The 21,263-nt window shown below is 43.0% G+C and overlaps 1 protein-coding gene across 3 annotated transcripts in view; it reads right to left on the bottom strand.

The window, feature by feature from the left end:
- Positions 1 to 21,263, bottom strand: part of whrna (whirlin a) — a 198,358-nt gene that overhangs the window by 106,387 nt on the left and 70,708 nt on the right. For all 3 annotated transcript variants that reach the window (XM_079525207.1, XM_079525208.1, XM_079525209.1), the window contains exon 2: positions 4,660 to 4,878. In XM_079525207.1, the coding sequence (XP_079381333.1) occupies positions 4,660 to 4,878 (219 nt within the window). The remainder of the gene's footprint in view (positions 1 to 4,659; positions 4,879 to 21,263) is intronic.

The following is a 21,263-nucleotide window of genomic DNA, read 5'->3' as shown; positions in this document are numbered from 1 at the left end:
CTCGATTTAGAATTTAGATATTTTATATTCATTTTAGCTCCTTTTTTATGTTTTTTGGAAATGTTTTGAATTAAAAACTAAATGTAGGAAACCAAAAATAGAGGGATCCATAAAAATGGGTCCCCACCCAATGTTTGGTAACCAGTGCATTAGAACATTGGACAGACATCCACATAAACTGCACCACTCCAGGGTCCAATAAGCTATTATTTACATTAGCAATATATCACAATCCTTTTCTGACCAGAAGACATTTTTCTAACATTATTCTAGAGACTCATAGCAAATCAATATACACAACACTCAAACTGCCAAACAAACAATTTATATAACCTCACAAGCCAGACAAGACCCTGCTGTGATAAATTCCCAAGTTCTCTAGTATGCAAACCAAACATTCTTCACTGCCTCATTAAAGGATCATACCTGTGGTCTGGGCAGCATATTTTTCTGAAATAAAATAAAAATAAAATATCTCGTGGGTGACTAGGCGCCCCCTCCCCATGTAACAAATAGACAAGAATAAATACACTTTGCACCCCTGTTCAGCTCCTAACAACAACAATGTTTCATGATTTCATCTGTTGCACTGATAGTGGTGCCTGCTTTAATTGGGGGATGTCAGTCAGGCAACTGGCAACCAGCCGACCCTTCCAGCCGGTTCACGGTGAACAGGAAAAAGAATTAAAAAAAAATGGATTGCCTTGCATTCTTTTCCTGTCATCTGTCAAAAACACAATTAACAAGCTTTTTTCAACGGACCACAAGTTAGAAAAAAACGATGATCATGATCCAGTTTACAAAAAATCTTTTCAGGGTGGAATTAATATAAAAACATGCGTCCGCCGACCCAGCATGGCTTTTGTTCCCTTTTTTTATTCTGCAGCTGCCTGCAAGCATCACTCACGTCACGTGTCTGGTTCAACAAAAAAAGAAGATAAGGTAAAAATAAAATTAAAGGCACTATTATATACACTGCTGGCACTGACTGGTGGATCAATTAAACAATTAATACCTGTCTGTCCTGTGTCCTGGCTGCTGTCACTCAAAGCGCTAAGAGTGAAGAGAGAATTATACTAAGAACTTACTGCTATATAGTTTTATTTTTACATAAGTTTTATATTAAGTTCTACCTATCCTCCACGAGGATAGGTATAGAACCGTGCCAAATGTCCAAGAATCCGAGATATACCCCAAAAAAATGTGCACGGCCCCGCACACGCGCGAAGGGGCGGCCGCTAATAATCTCGCATGGGGTGGAAAAACGGCTGAAACCGGGGCTGAACACACCACAACTATAACAAAGACAGTGGTGAACGATACAGATATACTGTAGTTATAACTTATACCTATCAATCATTATCGATTGTTATTGTGCTTGCCTGGTGTGGACGGCCCTTTAAGCCCTACGTACTTCGTCAAATGACAAAACAACACAAGACGTATAACTTTGTCGCAGGAAACATATATACTGTAGCGTCTACAAGTTCCCAACGTGTGGTATCACCGCACGTGTTGTGAGCTTGTTGTAGATCTGCTACTTTCTCTACTTCGAGGGAGGGGTGGTACCATAGAGTAATAAAAGGATAGAGGCCGAACCGGAGCGTTAGCCCCCCCGCTATTCATTTCAGTGGAAGTTGATCAGTGGCGTTTTGAAGCACCCGGAAGACTGCCGGAAGTACAATTATAACTCAATGGATCGAGTGAGCGGAAGTTAAGCCCGGACCTCAGGGACCAATCATGAGGTTGTGGGATGACACACGTTACGCACATGACGTCACCTCACGTCACGTCCACCTCCATGAACATGCTGCAGTTCCACTTTTCGCCAGTAGGTAGTGGCAGCTTCAACGTTGGATAGCCTTACTAGGGACTTGGGTGGTACCCATTGCACGGGAATGCTCACACTCAAACTATGGGCAGAATTGAGACTGAAACTGGCACTACAGATCCCTGTGACAAAAAAATATCTTCCATACCTGACGAAGACAAACTGGGGTCGAAACATTGTAGAGATGCTCTGCCTGGGAGCTGAGACCTAGTGTGCGGAATGCCTTCCTTTTTCATTGTACGTATCTTTGTCCAGCACCTGTAGAATTTTTGTGCGTACTTCCCTTTGACTCTCTAAAAAAATATCTTACCAGCTTATGGGAACACTTAAAAAAAATCAGCTATAGCAGGTATGGGCAACCTTTTTGACATGAAATTTCATCAATTTAATTTCATTGATACTCAGTGTGCCATATCAAAATGAAGTTTAATTACCAGTATGACACCACATCAAAATGTAATGAAATTTCTGCTTCTTTAGAAACATTTTCTTTTGTGTAATAATCATTAGACTCAATAAGCCACCTCTCTCCCAGACTCCCTCCTCAGTCAAGAGTTATCAGTTTGAATGAATGTAGAATTGCGTGCAGGATGTAAATTATAGATGTGAGTGGACTTCAACTGACATTTGTTTGACACAATATTTAATAAAAAGAAAAAACTCTCACACTTATGCCGGTGTGCCAGTGATCACCATCTCCTGTGCCAATGTTGGCACCCGTGCCTATACGCTGGCCACATAACTGTATAAAAGTCCCCATCTGCCGATTGGTCATTGTGTCACTGTAGTGCCGCGAATGCTACTGTGGGTTGTTGCCAACACAGTTGACGAGACCTATTTTCTAATTAAAGCTCCTGTGCTTTATTGACCACACTCCTACACATCAAGTCTATACACTCGTAGGGCAGCCTTAGGTCTGCTGCTTGCAATAAAGTCCTTTATAGCAAGCAGCTTTTTATTATAGATTTGCACATTGGAGCCACCAAGGGCACAATTAGACATTTTGTAAACACCTGCCATTCAATTAACCCGGGCATTGCTGTCAGCTGCCTTGAGTCACTCTACCCATGTTTGTTGACCGAGAGTGCACAAAAATGCTAATAAACGGCTTACATTTGTGAAATGTGCCAACAGTAAATGCACATTTAGATTGATTGGTCAACCGACAGAGGAAAAATGGACGAGGAAGGACAGATAGCAGGACAGAAGGAGAGAGGTTTCCTCTTTTTATAGTATGACTAATCCATATGTGTGCTCCCAAACTATATGCAGACTTTGGGAACACAAACGCAGCAACTTTCTTTGAAGACTTTTGGAGAGGAGCGTGGCTCATTTGATCCTCCAGTCTGTGTCTGACTAGCCTGGGGTCCACCTATGCTTTCTATGGCATAGGCAGCTCCCGGCAGGATCCGCCGGGAGAATCTAGACGCAGCTGCGTGACATACTAATTAATTAGAGCGACAAAGGGAGAGAGGAGTACGAGTGTGTGGTGCAGACGATCAGAAATCAGCAGAGATTGATCAACGTTTGCGCTACTCTATGCCGAATTGAAGTGGACTCGGTCCCAGACTTTTTTTTCCTCCCTGGAAATAAAAACGTCTGGGTTCCCGAGGCTAGTGTCTGACAAACCTGTAATTTATGACCTGACGCTGAATTGATAACAAAAGCAATTAGAAGTCTGGGTTATGCCGTTTCAGCCATCCAATTATTTGGTAATAACCCATATGACACAACGGTTCAAGTACAGCAGCAGTCGATCAGTTTGAACATTGCGGGTGTCAATAAACGCTCTGTGCGAGCAAGTAAAATGGACATAATATCAATAGATCATAAAGCTCTCTGGGCTGTCATTGTCTCTGGCGTTGGGTGCGTGCGTGAAGCCCCGAAGCTATAGGTACACCCACCATCCGGCTAGTTTATGGGACTGTGACCGTGGCTACAGATCCAATAGCCTGCGGGGACCGTAAAGATGCAAATAAACAGATTCAATTTGGGGGAAAGTGAAAAATGGGCTTTTGTCCCTCAAGTTGTGCTTTCAGTGGACAACCCACTGAGCGGAAATTGCATGAGGAAGACGAGATAGAGGTTGCCTTATTTTATAGTAGGATATATATATATATTTTAAAAAAAAGAATGTATTCATTTGAAAAGTATAGCTATTCCCTAGAGAAAAGATTGATTTCTTAACAAAAATGTAAGTGCTTATGCTGAGATTGTAATTGACAGACAGCAGTGGACAGAGACACAGGAATAATGGGGCCTGCAGGTGCAGGCTGCTGATATCCATCTCCAGAGTGACACGCCATCCCACAGAACAGGCTCCAAATGGAGATAAGGCCCCTAATCTTGATCCCTATCTCTATGTGCCATGAAGGAGGCATCTTACGGAAGCTCAATTATACTCAAACGCCTTCAGGGGCACTTCTGCGGAAGTCATACACGGGAAATTGTTAATTTATTGTCAAGTACCCATGCTGCGTATATGCTTTTGCATATATTTGATATCTAGCCTAATCATTGTCATAATTAGTTTAATTAGCTTAATTTCTGTGTGTGTGTGTATGTGTGTGCGTGCATGCATAGTACATATATGCCTGTGAGCTATTTTCAGCACGCAACCCTGTCGCACGATGCAGTATAAATCAGGCTTTACATCATCGAAATTGTAGGCTACTATGAGAAATCACTGCTTCAACATGTGTTGTAGGTGTAGTAGCATGTAGGTACCATGTTCAGCTGTTTCAACATGTGATGCAGGTGTACTGTAGTAGCATGTAGGTACTAGATAGCATGTTTAGCATGTCCCTCTCTGGCATTCCTGCCCGCACCTTCTTTTCGTCGCCTTCCTGCAGAAGTTGCATGTTGCTGCGTCGCTGGCTGTCCGCCCGCCTGAGCGTGGCGCTCCGGTGCTCAGGGATGTCAGGGGGCGGGGACACGCTCCGTCCCTGGGGGTCAACCCAGGTGTACACGTGGTTGGTGACATAGCCGCCCGGTATGCGACCAACAGAACGCACCGAGAGGTTGAGCTTTTTACTGCCTTTCAGCACCTGAAGGGAGGAGGAGAGGAGAGGTTGTTAATTCACCTGAAGGGAGGAGGAGAGGAGAGGTTGTTGATTCCACGCATGATCTTAACACGGCTTCTTTAAGTCAATATGTGCCAGAACATGCACACATACATGAGTCAGAACTTCAAAGAAAAACAGACTACAATCTATAATCCAATCTTTTTCAAATCTCTTGGTTTGACCAGGGTAAGCTTGCACGCACGCGCACACGCACACACACACACACACACACACACACACACACACACACACACACACACACACACACACACACACACACACACACACACACACACACACACACACACACACACACACACACACACACACACACACACACACACACACAAAACGGCACACTGATTGGCAGAAGATTTATGTAAAAAGACAAATGACACCATCTAAATATAGGCATCTGTGGTGCAAAGTCTGCAAACAACTCCTGGCTGTGCCTCATTTTATGGGACAGAGCCTCTGTCTATTAGGCTAATTAGCCTAATAGACAGAGGCTGTAGATGTAGACACACCTATGCATAATGTAACGGGTAACGGAGGTGTTTTAGGGATTTAGACAGGTAACCAAAATACCAACTTTAGTGGGGGAACAACCCTTCCCCACTGCTAAATCCCCAAATTGTGTATTTATAATGCTCGAACGAAAATGGAGCCCAGAGGGCCCTATCTTGCGGCACCCTTACCCCTTATCCCCATTTTTTACTAGGGTATTTCGAAAAACATTTTAAAATGGTTCAACTAGCCGATCTACATCGACACATTGTGAGCTTGTAGATCAGCTATTTGAACTATTTTAAAAAGGTTTTTCAAAATAGTAAAAAAAATAAGTAAGCAAATAAGTTTAGGGATAAGGGTTAATAGAATTCCATGCTAGAAGGCTTTCTTACCTTTATTTGTAGTTGTTACGTCCCCAGACTCCCCACCAAAGAGGTCCAGGTGTTATTTTGTGCAAAACCTCCTTATTGGCTATTTCCCCTACCATAAGCCCTAAATTAATTGAATGGGAATTGAATGGGTCTATGGGGTGTTGTGCTAATTCGCTTATTTCCATCGCTCAAAATTATATATTTTTTGTATATATCCTCTCTTCATAATGTAAATAATATCCCAAGCGGCACACTTTACTACTTATTTCGATGGAAATAAGCGAATTAGCATAACACCCCATATTCCCATTCAATGAAATGCAATTCATTGAGGGCTTATGGTAGGGGAAATATCCAATAAGGAGTTTTTGCACAAAAAAACACCTGGACCTCTTTGGTGGGGACGTAACAACTACAAAGAAAGGTAAGAAAGCATTCTATCATGGAATTGGGGTGGCGCAATATATAGCCCAGAAAGTAGTAGGAACTTGGAAGTACTAATATTCGTCCAAATCCCTCCCAAACAGTCACTTTGAGCGTTTTGTTTCACTAGGCAGTTCAGGCTTTCATGGTCTAAAACATCACGTGCATAGCAGCATGTTCTGTGGTGCATGGGTCTACTTTTGAGTGGACAGACATACAGACAGACCCTGTTCTAGACAGGTTGGCATACAGCCACTCTGTAAAATAAGCATAGTCAGCATGGTATATGAGATTTACTGATATTATCACCCCATGCATTGTGTGGGCCATGGTCAAACGTTGAAACATGCCAGTCCACCGGCATGATCCTTTAAAATAGTTGCATCATTAGCTGGCCGAGCCTCCAGCACACTCCTTATATGTACATACTTTGTCAACCCGCCTTGGCATTTCCACATGATTAGAACCACAATAAAATTCACATATAAACGTTAATCATTACAGCTGAAACATGAGGAAGGACAACATGTCCTCACACAATTCAAGTCTTCCTAACTATCTCCACTATCTTCACCTTCCCATAAATATGTGCACTGCACAAGCTATAATGACTGCTGTTGAATTGCCTGTTAAAATGCAAATTGGAGTAGGCTGGATTTGCCTCAGAGCATTTGGATTATAGAGGACGCGTTTCTACTTGAGCACATGTGGCAACAAAATCATTTTCTTTTTACAAAGCCGATTCTAAATTCTTCTTGGAGAGGTATTATTCCAATTTAGATGATTACAGATTGTCATGACTCATGAGTGTGCAGACTGCAGGCCCTTCACTCTCTCTGTGTCCTACTGATATTATAGAGGACACCGACCTCCGTCAATCCTCTCGTATCTTTTCATAAGGGGGGCGGCACTAGTTAGTGTCTCAGGAGGTAGAGCGGAAGCTTGGGAAATTGAAGGTTCCCAGTTCGATCCCGGACTCCCCCAGAGTCTGTGTCAAACTGTCCTTGAGCAAGACACTGAACCTTTAATTGTTCCCGATGATTTGGTGCCTTGCATGGATTCCTAAGAAGTCGGTGTATGTGTGTGTGTGTGTGTGTGAGAATGGGTGAATGTGAAGTACATTGTAGAAAAGCCATATAAATGCAGTCCATTTACCATAAGCAACCTGTGACAGCACTGTAGAGCTCTGGATGTAGACAGTTTAAAGACAAACTACAAATACAGCTTTGTCGCTGTATGCCTCTCGCAACTAGTTGTCATTTACATCCATCATGTCTGTCCAGACTGAAAGTGAATGAAGGATTTTAATGAACGTGTTTGTGAGGTGACCGAGGTCAGGGACTGTGACATTTGACCTTACCTAATTCTAATTAATTATTCCACTAGTCCAGGTGCACTTACAGTATGGCCCTCACGGCATTCCTGAGATATCATGTTCATATATCGGGATGGATGTACGTACGGTACTTGTACGGACAATCCTCAAACAAACATAATACCTCCAGGCGCGGCTGTCTGACAGCAGAGGCATACAAAGCACCACTGTACTTCACACTTCAAGCTCATTTTTAATTGACTTTAAGTTTAATTTTGCATCATCATCAACAACAGTTAAATCTCGAATTGTCGTCGGCGAGGATTAATCAGGCCCAGGAGGGCACAATTTCAATGTGGACAGACCTAATATCAGACCCGGTGATGTAATGGATGTGTTGTGGGTTGATTATTCTGTGAATAGGATGGGGGGGAGGGAGGGGGTTTTGTGTGTGTGTGTGTGTGTGTGTGTGTGTGTGTGTGGTGTGTGTGTGCGCGTGAGTGTGTGAGTGAGTGTTTTGAGTTCAATTTTGTACACTGTAAAATGATTATGCTGTCCTTGATCAGAAAACAAATAAAAAATTGAATGAGAAAAAAAACAACAGTTAAATCTCAGATTTAACAGTTTTTGGAGACTCATGTAACGTCATTGTGTTTCCCTATAAAACGAAATATTTCCACACGGAAACCACGGACGGCTCTCTGCTTTATGGGTGATGTCATTTGTGCAGGTTGGCGTCTCTCTCTCCCTCCCTCTCTCTCTCTCTCTCAGCCACTTTGCCAGCCAAGCCACCAGTCTGATTTATGGTTCCCAACAGGCTCTCTCATGGTGGGTGCTGGGCCGAGAAATTTGACCGTGCATTTAGGGGAAATGGAGGAGGCAGGCAGAGTGTGCAATGTTTGGATGAAACGGGAAGCGAAAGAAGCCGAGAGTTAGGGGAATAACGCATGCAAGGACTCAGGAGAGAACATAGGCGGGAGAGCAGAGCTAATGCGTCATTTATAGGCTACTCCGTCGTAAGGCGGTGTTGCACTCTGAAAATAGACAATCTATGACCCTACCACGCTTCACAATGTGATGCGTTGTGAGAACTTGTGACACGTTTCACAATTAGCTCACGCTTCATGAATCGTCTACACAATTTTGCAACCCATTTTTTCACCCAGTGTCAATTATCTAATGGAATCCTGGGCGCTACACTTCCTCTGCCAACCTGGGGGGGGCAGCCGACTGGCCTCATCCTTCCTTCTATGCATGAGGAGTCCAAGCTGCTTCTTTTCACCTGACAGGGGAGAGTTTCCCCAACCGGACGTAGCGCATGGAAGGAACACGTTATTCCGACCAGTTCCTTTCCCCTCCATCAGGCGCCCCGGTTGGCCAGGGGGAGGTATAGAGACCAGGATTACTGCATGGTTTTGTGAGGGTACCTACCCTAGGGGACACGGGGAGAACATGCAAACTCCACACAGAAAGGCCCTTTCGCCAACCCCACCTCGTATGGTATGGGCACTGATGACACGGAGGAGAGAACACGCCCACAGTGCCCACAGCGTCCCCAGCGGGAATCAAAACCAGGACCTTCTAGCTGTGAGGCGACAGCACTATACCGACCCCCTCCGAATCGTCCATTTCCAGCGCTCAACGACATCATATGACAAACTATGAATCAGGCTTAATGGATCTACTGTAGGCTGATGGCAGTGTGGGTTTCCGCAGAGTGCTCAACTGGTTTCCCTGTGTTGCTGTGGGGCTAAAGCTGCCTGGTCTGTGGGGGGAAAGTGCTGATTGTGACACTGCGCTGATGAAGCGAGGCCTGCTCGCAAGGCGGAACAAACAGTACTGGAAAAAATAATGGGAAATATAATAGAGTATAATGGGAAACGGCAAAGGCAGGTAAACTGCTTTTGGAATGAGGCCTCAGACAAAACAATGTGCTCTCGTGAGAACCTGGGTGATCTATTGTACACGCAACACCGGGCTCTATAAGCCGTCGGACTTCATTTAGGGAACCCGTGCTCAGCGTAAGTGTAACATACTAGCTATTGTATTAGGGAAGTGAAAGATTAAGCATCCACCAGCACCATGGTGAGCTCTTTAACTAATAGCGCCATAGAAACATACACACAAAACATGACCCCAATGTGGCTGGCAGTATCAAAACTATAACATTTACGTCCTTCTTGCCTGGGATTCAAAATTCTACCATTGAACTAAGACGGAAAATCTGCTTGGCCAGGGAGATATTACGCTTTTAGTTTCAGGCAGCAATAGCACTTGTCAGCCAGCAATTGTCCTACTACCCGACCACAAGCAAGGTCTAAATTTCCCGGTACAAAAGCGGCGAGACCACCTCCAACCACTGAAGGTGTGCTAGCTATATAGTATTAACATACTCTTTAATGTCCACTCTACTCCATGTCATGAGCCTTGGAAGAACACAATTAGTTGCTATGAACGTTCTGAGCAGGATAGGTTTATGACAGTCGTTTTCAACCAGTGGTCCGGGGACCACCAGTGGGCCTTGAGGGGGTTCCAGGTGGTCCCCAGCTAAATGATAGAGAGTTGGTAACCAAATGGACCTTTATAGATCTTTAACTCTTGAGAGCGTAAAATCAAACCAAATGGACCCTTATTTTGATCACCACATCAATATGGCATGTAATTGTGGACAGTCTGTAATATCCAACGACAACAACATTTTCAACGTTAGGTCTGAGAGGCTAAATGTCATCAAATGGTGGTCCGTGGCTCAAATGCCGAATAAATAACAGTACTTGATATGAAAAGGGTTGAAAACCACTGGTTTATGAGAACAGAAGAACACAGTCCTTCTGTGGTCATTTATCGTTAAAGCTTCCTGGGCTTGAAAACACTATCACTATTGTTCCCATCCATTTTGGCCACACTTGATCGGTTGTTGCACTGATGAATTGTTTCTCACACCGACCAGCCACAACACACCTGTAGGCCGATGCACACATATACAGTACATACTGTATACAAATACATACAGTATTGTACACACTCATTTGCACAGACAAACATATCACTCAGGAGGTATAGTGCGGTCCTCTTGGAATCGGAAGGTTCCATGTCCGTCCGACCCCCAGCTCCTCCTGGCTGCGTGTCGAAGTGTCCTTGGGCAAGACACTTAACCACTAACTGTTCCCGATGAGCAGGCGCCAGCCTTGCGTGGCTGCCTTTGCCAGCGGTTTGTGAATGTGTCTGTGTGTGAATGGGTGAATGTGAAATACATTGCAAAGCGCTTCGAAGGGTCAGACAGACTAGAAAGGTGCTGTATAAATGCAGTCCATTTACCATTTACCAGAGCACCTCCCACACAGTAGAGGCTTTCCACAAGCTGCAAGGAAGCTTTTAATGTTGGCCAACATAACCTCTCATTAACTGCAGAGAAGAAGAAAAAAAAATCACCCCATAATGTGAAGTGAGTGGTGGCTTGGAGTCAAGCACAGTTGTTGACATAATAGAATGTTCGACCTATGGGTGTGTAAAGCTAATATATATAGACAAATAATAATTGTGACTGTAGGTCGCATTTACTATGAAAACCTGTATGTCACACCTCCATATGGTCACGTCGCGTGACATCACGCCTCCATCTCCATATATGGAGCCAACCTGTTCTGAGATTCCATATGTTAGTTCTACAAACTACTCTTTTTTTTGCTCTGGCGCATGACAGCGTCGTGCAGAGTTTTAACAAGATTCGGTTGAGGCAGCCTATATAGTTATGTCTCGCACAGTTGTGGAAAACTTCCAGAGGATCTGAGAATTGAGCCTTCAACGACTACTTTTAGATCTAGAAGTCTAGAAGACTTCTCCACTGCCTTTTACGAAATAATTCAGCTTCCTTATGTTGATCTGACCTCATCAAACCCTGTACATTCAAGACACGCTCCATATATGGCCAGTACAGAATTCATTCCATATGTTAATCTGACCCCCCATGCCAAAGCACCAGCGCTCGCCCAGCAGTCTGCCATCACGCAGGCGGATGCGTGTACGCAACCTCGCCCTTGTCGCTTCTCGCCCTCAGTGGCATCTTACTGGTAATAAAAAAATAAAATTGGACAATCTTTCAGAGCTGTGACGTAAGAACATCTTGCTACAACAATAAACTTCTCATATGTTTAGTTATATTGTGATAGTGATACATTTGTATTTTTTTGTCAGAGTGTGCACACACATGACATACAGCTGGCGTGTGCTTGTTTATTTTTGCACATTGTGCTGGAAGCTTATGAAGCATAATCACATCCCCAAATATTCTGCGTGCGTACGTGCGTGCGTGCATACGTGCAGCGTGCGTACTGCGTGCATTTGTTGGACGTACAGTAGAGAGCGAATCCGCCCAGCCAGAAGGATTAATGAGTAATTGACCAGGCCGCCAACATAGACTTAATGGAGCCGGGTCATCAATCACAGGGATTAGCCAAAGGAAAACATCCCCAGTTGAGCTCCGGCCCCTGTGCCATCACCACTTATCTACCCAGTCCACAATCCATCTTTTACCCTCCCTCTTTAATTAGTGTAAATACCCCTAAGTTATAATGAAGGATTTTCTTTTTTGCTGTGGGGGTTAGGGGCCCTAACCCCCACAGCAAAATAAATCCTTCATTATTCTTAGGGTGGAAAAAAGGACCCCATTGGGGTTCCCACAGTGAAATGAACACTGACAATTGTACTGTGTACAAGTACACACACACACAAATACACATGCACGTGTGCACATAGACACGCCCATTATTCACTCACAATGTACAAGGGAGCGATTGACAGTTCTGCATGAATGCTGCAGCTTCCTTGTAGATCTCTCTCTCTCTCTCCCTCTCTCCCTCCCTCCCTCCCTCTCCCTCTCTCTCTCTCTCCAGTACATCATCTCTTCCATTCAACATTTACCAGGCTGCCTGAAAGCACTCATTAACACATGGACTATAATCCCCCCTGGGGGCAACGACATAACTCTTAGATTTTTTTTATTCTGCTGCAAGCAGACAGGGTATTATTCATAATAAATGACAGGATTGATATAAAAAAACAGTTATTTCTATTATAATGCTAGATAATAAATAAAATCAACCATCAAGTTGTAAACTCGGAAACTATACAATTAGAAAATAGTAGGACAAACCTGCATGGTGGATTTGTACTACTACAGGTCAACTTTATACACTCAGTGTAGCCAAAGGCACATTAAGACGGCCAAAGGCAGCTACAAGAATGCCTATTTTATGGGTAGTGTGGAGTTTCCACATTTCATAATGTTCTACATACCGTTATAATTCACTGATTCATTGAGTCATCTCTGCATCAAAATAGACACATTTACAGTAGGTATATTTTATATTGGTATGGTAGTGCGTACTGTGTCAGTGGGTCAAAACATAGACTGTTAAATTGAATGTACCCTTATAAGTTCATCATACATTCTCAAGAGTTATATTGAACCCTACAGTTGGGTGCCACCGATATTGTCCCTTATCATTTGACCCATTTAGGCCTGACCTCAACATTTTTAAAAATCCTTCTAAATCCTCCAGTTTTCTGAAATAAATATTTTCACTTTTTTTCAAAAATAGCAGACCTACAAGCTCGTAGCGCGCCACTCGGTGGCGCGCTATGAGCTTGTAGATCTGCTATTTTTCAATAGCTAAATTATAACATAATGTTTAAAACACCAAAAGGGGTTCCCGCCCAAAATGGGTTAACTGTCCTTTTGCGCAGATCACGCAAACCTCAGCAAAAAGAAAAGGACAATATCGATGGCCTCCAACTGTAATTCAGACCCTGGCCAGGCAGTGTGGCTGTGATCCTGTCCACCATGCACTCCTTTCAAACCCCCCCCCCCTTTTCCATGAATCAAACTGGCTTCCCACAGTTCTGCTCTCCTCCTAGCTCATACCTCCTGTATCGAACGCCATATCTCTCAGCGTCAGTTATTTACGAGGCTTTCTCCCAGGCATCAACACCCTGCCCTGCATCTTTCACTGATATTTACTCAGCGAGAAAGAGAGTAAGAGATCTGATATCGCATTCTTAGATATCTGCATTTGCGGTTTTGCGCACACGATCAAGCATAATTGACCGCTATATGCACGGAAATCCTACTTATGGCCCACTCATCACTGACCATAAAAAAGGGGCATATAATAAAGTAACAGACTTTATTATAAGCTGAGAAGATTTGCTGCAGTGTCACTGATAGCGTGGAGATGTTGGCAATCAATCAACACTCTTGCAGTCTTGCAGGCGGCACAGTCTTGGCCATCACATTATGTTCTTTACATGTCACACTGTGCGTGGTGATTCATCATGAATATCCACCTTGTCAGACAGCGACTTGAATTGAGTCTATCTGTAGTGGTAGTGCAGGGTACCTGAAGCTGGTCGGCTAGATGGTGGTCAAATCCTCCACCACCATGAAAACTCAGTAGCAGGCGAGGGCATTTACAATTTCTATACAGGGGCGCCTAACCTTGTTTCCAGGTGGGGGAGCACAGATTTGGACTCTGGATTTTGTCCAAAACTCACACAAATCGGACGGTACACGTTATCCATCTATGTGGTCATGTGATCAAGATGTATTAATTAAAAAAAATAAGATGACTGCTTTCCAAAGTTTGCATGCATGAATCAATCTACATGCATGCGTCTGTATGTGTGCACAGTGCACACAGCACCTTTCCACGTCTGCATGAGTGGCTGCACGCCAGACAGCCACTGAGTGCTCCGGTGCTCCGCAGTTTGCAGGAGAAAAGCCCATGACAGTAATGAATAGTCTCCTGCTCGGGGCCGTATGAAAGCTTTTGGAATGTACTACAGCTGCATACTGTAGCAGCAGCCATGTCCGTTTCCATTGTACGTACTGAATCAATTACAAACCACCTTCTGCTCACGGATACACACAGACGTAGCTGTATCCACTCAAGACTCTGCCACTCATATCACACACACACACACACACACACGAGCGAGCGCCCCCCGAGCGACCGAAAAGACATCTGGAGAATGAAATGGGATGGGCAATTGGTGGCCCGGGGGCCACACGCGCCCCCCACCTTCACGAAATGCAGTCCCGCAGGTTAAGTGAAGGAATACTGATATATTATTGATTTTCAGCTGTAACAATTCCAAACGATAATGTTGTTTAGTACTAGTATTAACATTGTATTATCTTTTATTTTATGGCCAAAGTTAAAAATGTAAAAATAACCACCGCTCATCTGCTGAAAAAACTTAGGATAACTTAGGATAGGAAAGGGATAATGACAAAAATAAAGGGAAGGGAACTTTGGTCGACCTGGTCGTTTTAAGCATGCTTTATGAATAAAATTGACTTGACTTGACTTGTTTAATAGCAAGACAGTACAAATTGGAGCTGTGACAGTTTTTGCAGTAAATGTCTGTGGTGGAGGACAGATGATTCTTATCAGTGTTAATGGTAATTAGACTCAACATCTCATTAAGCAAGCCAACATGACGCATTTCCTCATTTTGATCACATCAGAAGTGCCACGATGCCAGATGTGTCTATTTTTTGTATCCTTCCATACCAGCCCCCCAATATATATTCCACTCGTTGCATTGACCTTGAAAGTCTAACCCTGGGTTTTATCAGTTGGTGATCATGGGCTTTCATCAATAGTTGAATACATCGTCTTTGTCTGTCATTCGCAGACTGATCAGAATGTCCATGCTTAAATGATGCCGTTAATATTCCCTCATCAGTAAACTGGTCACACTTGGCATGATGATTGGCTTGTTGCAGAAGTTGATGCACAATCAAAAATCTAATACTATTGTAATACAGCCGAAGCACATCATACTGTGTGCACGCATATATTGTGGCAATTTAAAATTCCCAGAGAAGGATTCATTCTATTCCTGAGATGGTATTAAAATGCTAAATTCTATTTAGCCAATGAGTCGTATCATTTCGACATTCTTACACAAAGCTACTCTTGCTTGCAACCAATTGCTCCTGGATTGTCTGGATGGAAACCTCTGCAACCCATCAAGCTACACAATACAAAGCAAATGTAATGTCAGTGTCTTTGCATTTGGCAAATACAAACACGCACAGCAACAGCTGTACTGTAGAAAGTACAAGTAAATGATCACAGTTCACAGATCAGAGTTATTTTAACAAAATTAGATTTAAGCTATTACCCCCTGTGTTGCTTAATATACACTACATAAATTACTCCTTATTCATCATTCTATTTATTTTTGTGGAAAGCATTTTGATTATTTGACTGATCAGACTGATTATAGATTAGAATCTAATGCAACTGCTCTTTTAGCAATGCTGCTGCTTACGTTTTGACACTAGAAGACTGGTGTGACAAGCTACTCACCTCGATATGTCTTTTACAATCAATCAGTGAGCAAAAGCATCACTGTTTTATACATGGTATGTATGGTATGGGCGGTATGGGTAATGTTTGGAGTAATCTGGTTAAACTGGGTTGATCATTTCCAACCATCTTGACACCACATGACACAAGCACACTGTCAATAACAAGTAAGACGCACGAACGCGGGAAGCGAACGCAGCTCGTAAATTGCAATAACAACAATTAAAATAAATTACGTACTTTAAGTTTTTTTTTCAAGTTCTCTATTTAATTTTTTTTTAAGATTTCTTTTTAAGTTACATTTTTTTAAGTTAAGTTTTTTTTAAAGTTTTTTTTTTAAGTTAAGTTTTGTGTGTGTGTGTGCGTGTGTGTGTGTGTGTGTGCGTGCATGTGTGTTTTTGTGTGTGATACAGCTGCGCCCTCTGGTGGTGGGCGGGTGGTGTTACAGCGTGACACACACAGACAGACAGACAGACAGACATGATCTGCTGGGTCTCATAGTAAATGCTCACTGCGTTCGCAATAATCTTCTGTGTAGCAGACCTGCGTCTCGTCAAACTCTACATGAGATTAAATTAAACTGTCAATGTGTGACTAGCATACTCTCAAGTTACATTGGTTTGACGAATGTGGGCCAGCTAAGAGGGGGTAAAAAAAAGGATAGCTCCCTTGCTAATCTCTAGGAGTATACTCCTTGGAAATATTTTTTTATTACGGGCGGCTGTGGCTCAGGAGGTAGAGCAGGTCGTCCAATGATACCTGGGTCGGCGGTTCGAATCCCGGCTCCTCCTGTCCACATGTCGAAGTGTCCTTGGGCAAGACACTGAACCCTACATTGGTTGGTGTGAGCTTTCCACCATTGGTGTGTGAATGTGGGAAGTGAGGACGCTGGCGTCGATTGTTCGCCGCTTCACCTCCCAATGTATGAATGAATGAACCATTGTAAAGCGCTTTGAGCACTTGGAAAAGCGCTATACAAATGCAATTCATTATTACATTTGCTCTGGAAACCTTGATTTTATGGCCTTGACTGATATAGAATGAATTGCATTTTTATAGTGCTTTTCCAAGTGCTCAAAGCGCTTTACAATGGTTCATTCATTCATACATTGGGAGGTGAAGCGGCCACCCACTGTCAGGAACAAAATAGGCACTTGGCTATAGCAACTGGTCAAAATGTCCGGTAATCAACTTTTGTTCATTTAGATTCTAAATTTTAGAAGAATCACAACATGATGTTTGTTTTGCTTTCCGCCCGCCATGATACCAGCACACCTGAGCATCAATGCAATTTTTACAAGCGTTAAATTATTATCAATGAACTCCATTCCAATTAAGGAAAAGAGAAAAGTAAAACGAAGGCCTGTTGACAGGAGGCAGGGAAATGTTTTAAATTAACTGATATATTCAGACAGAGCCCGGAGAATGGATTAAATCAGTAAAGAAATAAAAAAACTTGATGCTGAACTTATCTAAAAGACATTTTCACACAGCTTTGGGCAAATCTGGACAACTCATTAACTTAATTAATCAGAAGCAATCTTTGCAACGAATGGGATGGGAAAATCATGCCATTGGCTTACAGCACAGTATGTGAATACAATTGAAAAAGGCGCTGTTATATAAACTATAATGAATGCAAAAAGCTTTCCTCTTTTGTTTCCTATGCAAAGGTGGAGTTAATGGCAGTGCTCGTGCTTCAGGGGAGAGCCATTAGCGAGGAACTGACAGGTACTACAGAGCAAGCAGTCTACAGTATGACAAATAATTGGTATAATATTGAGTGAGATTTACTTGGGCTCCGACTCAGTTGACCAAGAACATAATTTGATGACAAAATATTAGGATTGACTGCATATATTTGTACACTTGTTGTTGCATTGGATGTGCCAGTTCTATTTACTTTTAAATGTTTATTAAACACTCAACATTTAATCTGTTAAATTATCTTTGAAGAGTTCTCTCTCCTGATTGGATAAAATTGGTATCCCGGACTTCTTTGGCACACTTACTGGCAACTAGGGGTTGTGACTCCATGCAGGTGATTTTTATACAGTATCACCAACCGGTGGACATCATGCGTTAATAACAAACAGCATACACTAACAAGTAACACCATACCAAACCCCCACACGCATAACATCTCTTTACATCACTATTCATAGATCATGTCATTCATAGAAAAGAGGCCAATAACTCCTCATTCATGCCAGAAGGCATTTTGGTTCCCACATTATTCATTCAAAAAACGCATTCCCTCTGGAGTACACAGAAAAATCCATAGTGTAACCAAATGGACCGTGACACAGCCTAATGACCATTAAGCCGGTGCCATACATATCTAAGACTAATTAATAGAGTTCATGAAAGACAAGTCAAAGATTTAAATCAACACTATGGATTTATACTGTGTGGCTTTCTGACACCATTCACTCCACTGCATCTTTAGTACCAACTCTATGCCTGTAAATCGCAGCTCATTAGAAATGTGGTTCTGTGCACTGAAATGTCTACTGCTTAATGCAGATTCCTCATCATAATTACAGATTCATGTAGAACATACAGTACTGTCAGTGTCTGTCAACACACTGGTAAAGTTGTTACTACAAGCGTTGTGCTAAGACAATGAAAACTAGAAAAAGTGCCCTTCTGGGCACAGGTCTCCACCAGGAGGATAGGAGTGTGTGTGATGTTTGGCAAAATGTTTAGGAGTAATGTGTGTGTGTGTGTGTGTGTGTGTGTGTGAGTGTGTGTGTGTGTGTGTGTGTGACACAGCTTGGCCTGTTGTAGCGCCACCATGAGGCTGATTAGAAAACTGTCAAGTGGCATTTTTTCCTCAGCCTAGTGGGAATATGCATGCACAGTTTCACCGAAATCGGACGCTGCGTTGAGTAGTTGTGGCGATTTGTACAAAACGGGTACCAAGCGGGCTACTCCTGAAAAGTTTAGAAGCCAATCGTAGGCAATGAAGGTGGATTACATGACTATGGAGAGCATGTGTACCGATTTGCGTGAAATTTGGATAACATCTGAAGGAGTAATATTAGAAAATGTGTTTTACATATGTCGGCCTCCTGGTGGCGCTATAAAGAGCAGATGTGAAAAATTCCAGGCAAAGGTTTTTCCTTGGCCTCTAGGGAGTTGGCATACAAAGTTATCCACAAATCCGTGCAGTTGGAGGTAAAACACTTTTTGGCCAGTTATAGCGCCACCATGAGGCTGAGTTGAAAATGTTCACGTGGCATTTCTTCCTGGGCCTAGTGGGAATGTGCGTGCGCAATTTCACGGAAATCACACGATGTGTTCATGATTTGCAGCATTTTGTTTGAAACTGAACACTCCTGCGAACTTTGGAAGCCAATCTTAGCCAATCAGGATGGAGTCTGAGAAATCTGAAAGACCCGTTTGGTTGAATGGCTCTAGAGAGACTGTGTACCAATTTGCGTGATGTTTGGACAAAATCTGTAGGTGTACTGTCCAAAAACTTGTTTTGCACAAAGCGACCTCCTGGTGGCGCTATAACAGGCCGTTCTGGAAATTTTGGGGCAGAGGTTCATCGTTGGCATCCAGGGAGTGTGTGTGCAAAATGTGGCATCGACCGGGTTAACAGTGCCGGAGATTAGCTGTTCACAGACGGACACACGGACGGACGGACGGACGGACACACGGACACACGGACGGAGTGCAAAACATACTCTCTCCCCATGCCTTCGGCCTGGTGGAGACAATGAGAAGTTTTGAAAGGCGACCCTAAAGGTAGCAGAAAGGAATTGCACAGAGATGACATCTCGACAGGAGGAAGCTGCTAAATGTACTGTACACTCTATTGCCACTTTGCCAGTACTTCTAGCTCAATACTGGCCTATAAATGAACATTGTAAATGTCTAGCATTCAAAACCAGCTACCGGTATATGTACAATGCCCTGGAAGCCTCTCTCTACAGTAAGTGTCCTTGTATCTGTTTATAGGGAGTTTAGGTGACTGTGACTGTCACAAAACTGCTCACCTTGGGATTATTGAATGTTTGGTGCGGGGGAAATTTAGATGTTCAAACACCTTTTCCCCCACATTATTTTAATATCCAGCATTTAATATTATCTGATGCTCTGCCTTTAATAGCTTTTCTTTTTTTTTAGTAGGCTACAGTTTATACGTATGTAGGCTAAGTTTAATGATTCACATGCAACTGTTACATGGAACCTAAATAAAAGTATTCTTAATTTTGTTTACATGACCAAAGCATTGTGCTTTGTGCTTTTTCTAGGATCTAGCTGTCAGTGAGAGAGAAAGAGTATGACACAGAGTCCTGATGCACTTTGTTACCTCTTGTAAACTTCTTATACCATACAGTAATTAGCCTCCCACTTTGCAGACATGATGATTTAAGATATTTGATCTGATGTGGGGCAGATCAAATATTTTAAATGCAAATCATTTTGTGACATCACACTGCCGTATCTAGGCTTGTACTGAAATATCACCCACATTGTATCACCATTTCAACCATATATATTATGTTTATGTCTATGGATTTCTCAGTACTCTGCCCTCACACTCAACATTGCAAGCATAAAACTGTCCTTTTGCAGTGCCTGCCTCAAGTTAGTAACACGGTAAAATCATTAGTGTTGTTAATTTAACTCCAGAGTGTACAAATCTAACCAAATGGACTCATATGAGTCCGTTTGGATCTCTCTCTAGGTCGTCCTCAGACGAGCCCTCCATCGTCGTTTCCAGTCATCCCGGCTCTCCATACATCTGGCCAGTTCGTTGGTACTTTGCGCTCCTGCATCGCGAAGTGGCCGAACCAGGTAGTCACCCTCTCCTCTGGGCTGTGTCCCTCCACCTGTCCCTCCTTAGCTCTCTTCCGCCCAGTCATCTCATTGATGACTCTCCAGGCCTCCCCATATTGCCGCTCACCATGCGCTGCCTGCACTCTTTGTACGCTCTCCATCAGTTCCTCTCCTTTTATGGTGTCGTATGTACTGAAGAGAAACTGCTTGGCTTCATTCAGTACAACACGTCTCTCCACGGTTGGTTCACTCTCTTTAGTTACAAAATGCATATGAGGATGCCAGAATGCTGCTACTCGAGTCCGCACTAAGAAATGTAATCATATGATTCCAGTACTTAGATCTTTACACTGGCTGCCTGTGTCTGTCTGTCATAGAATTAATTTCAAAATGCTGCTGTTAGTTTTAACCCATTAAAACTGGGAAAGCATCAACGTCATTTTAGATTTTTGCGTATGCTATTAAAAACAAAATCACACCCGTGTGAAGTGAGTGGTGCAACTCCGTGTGGGGGTCCCTAGGGGGTCCCTCTACTGTACTGACACGGTACTGTAACACCCTAAATCATCATATATA

The sequence above is a fragment of the Electrona antarctica genome (assembly GCF_951216825.1).
Source record: "Electrona antarctica genome assembly, chromosome: 16".
Classification (NCBI taxonomy): Eukaryota; Metazoa; Chordata; class Actinopteri; order Myctophiformes; family Myctophidae; genus Electrona; species Electrona antarctica.
The sequence above is the reverse complement of the archived record's forward strand: the minus strand, read 5'-3'. Positions and strand labels throughout refer to the sequence as shown.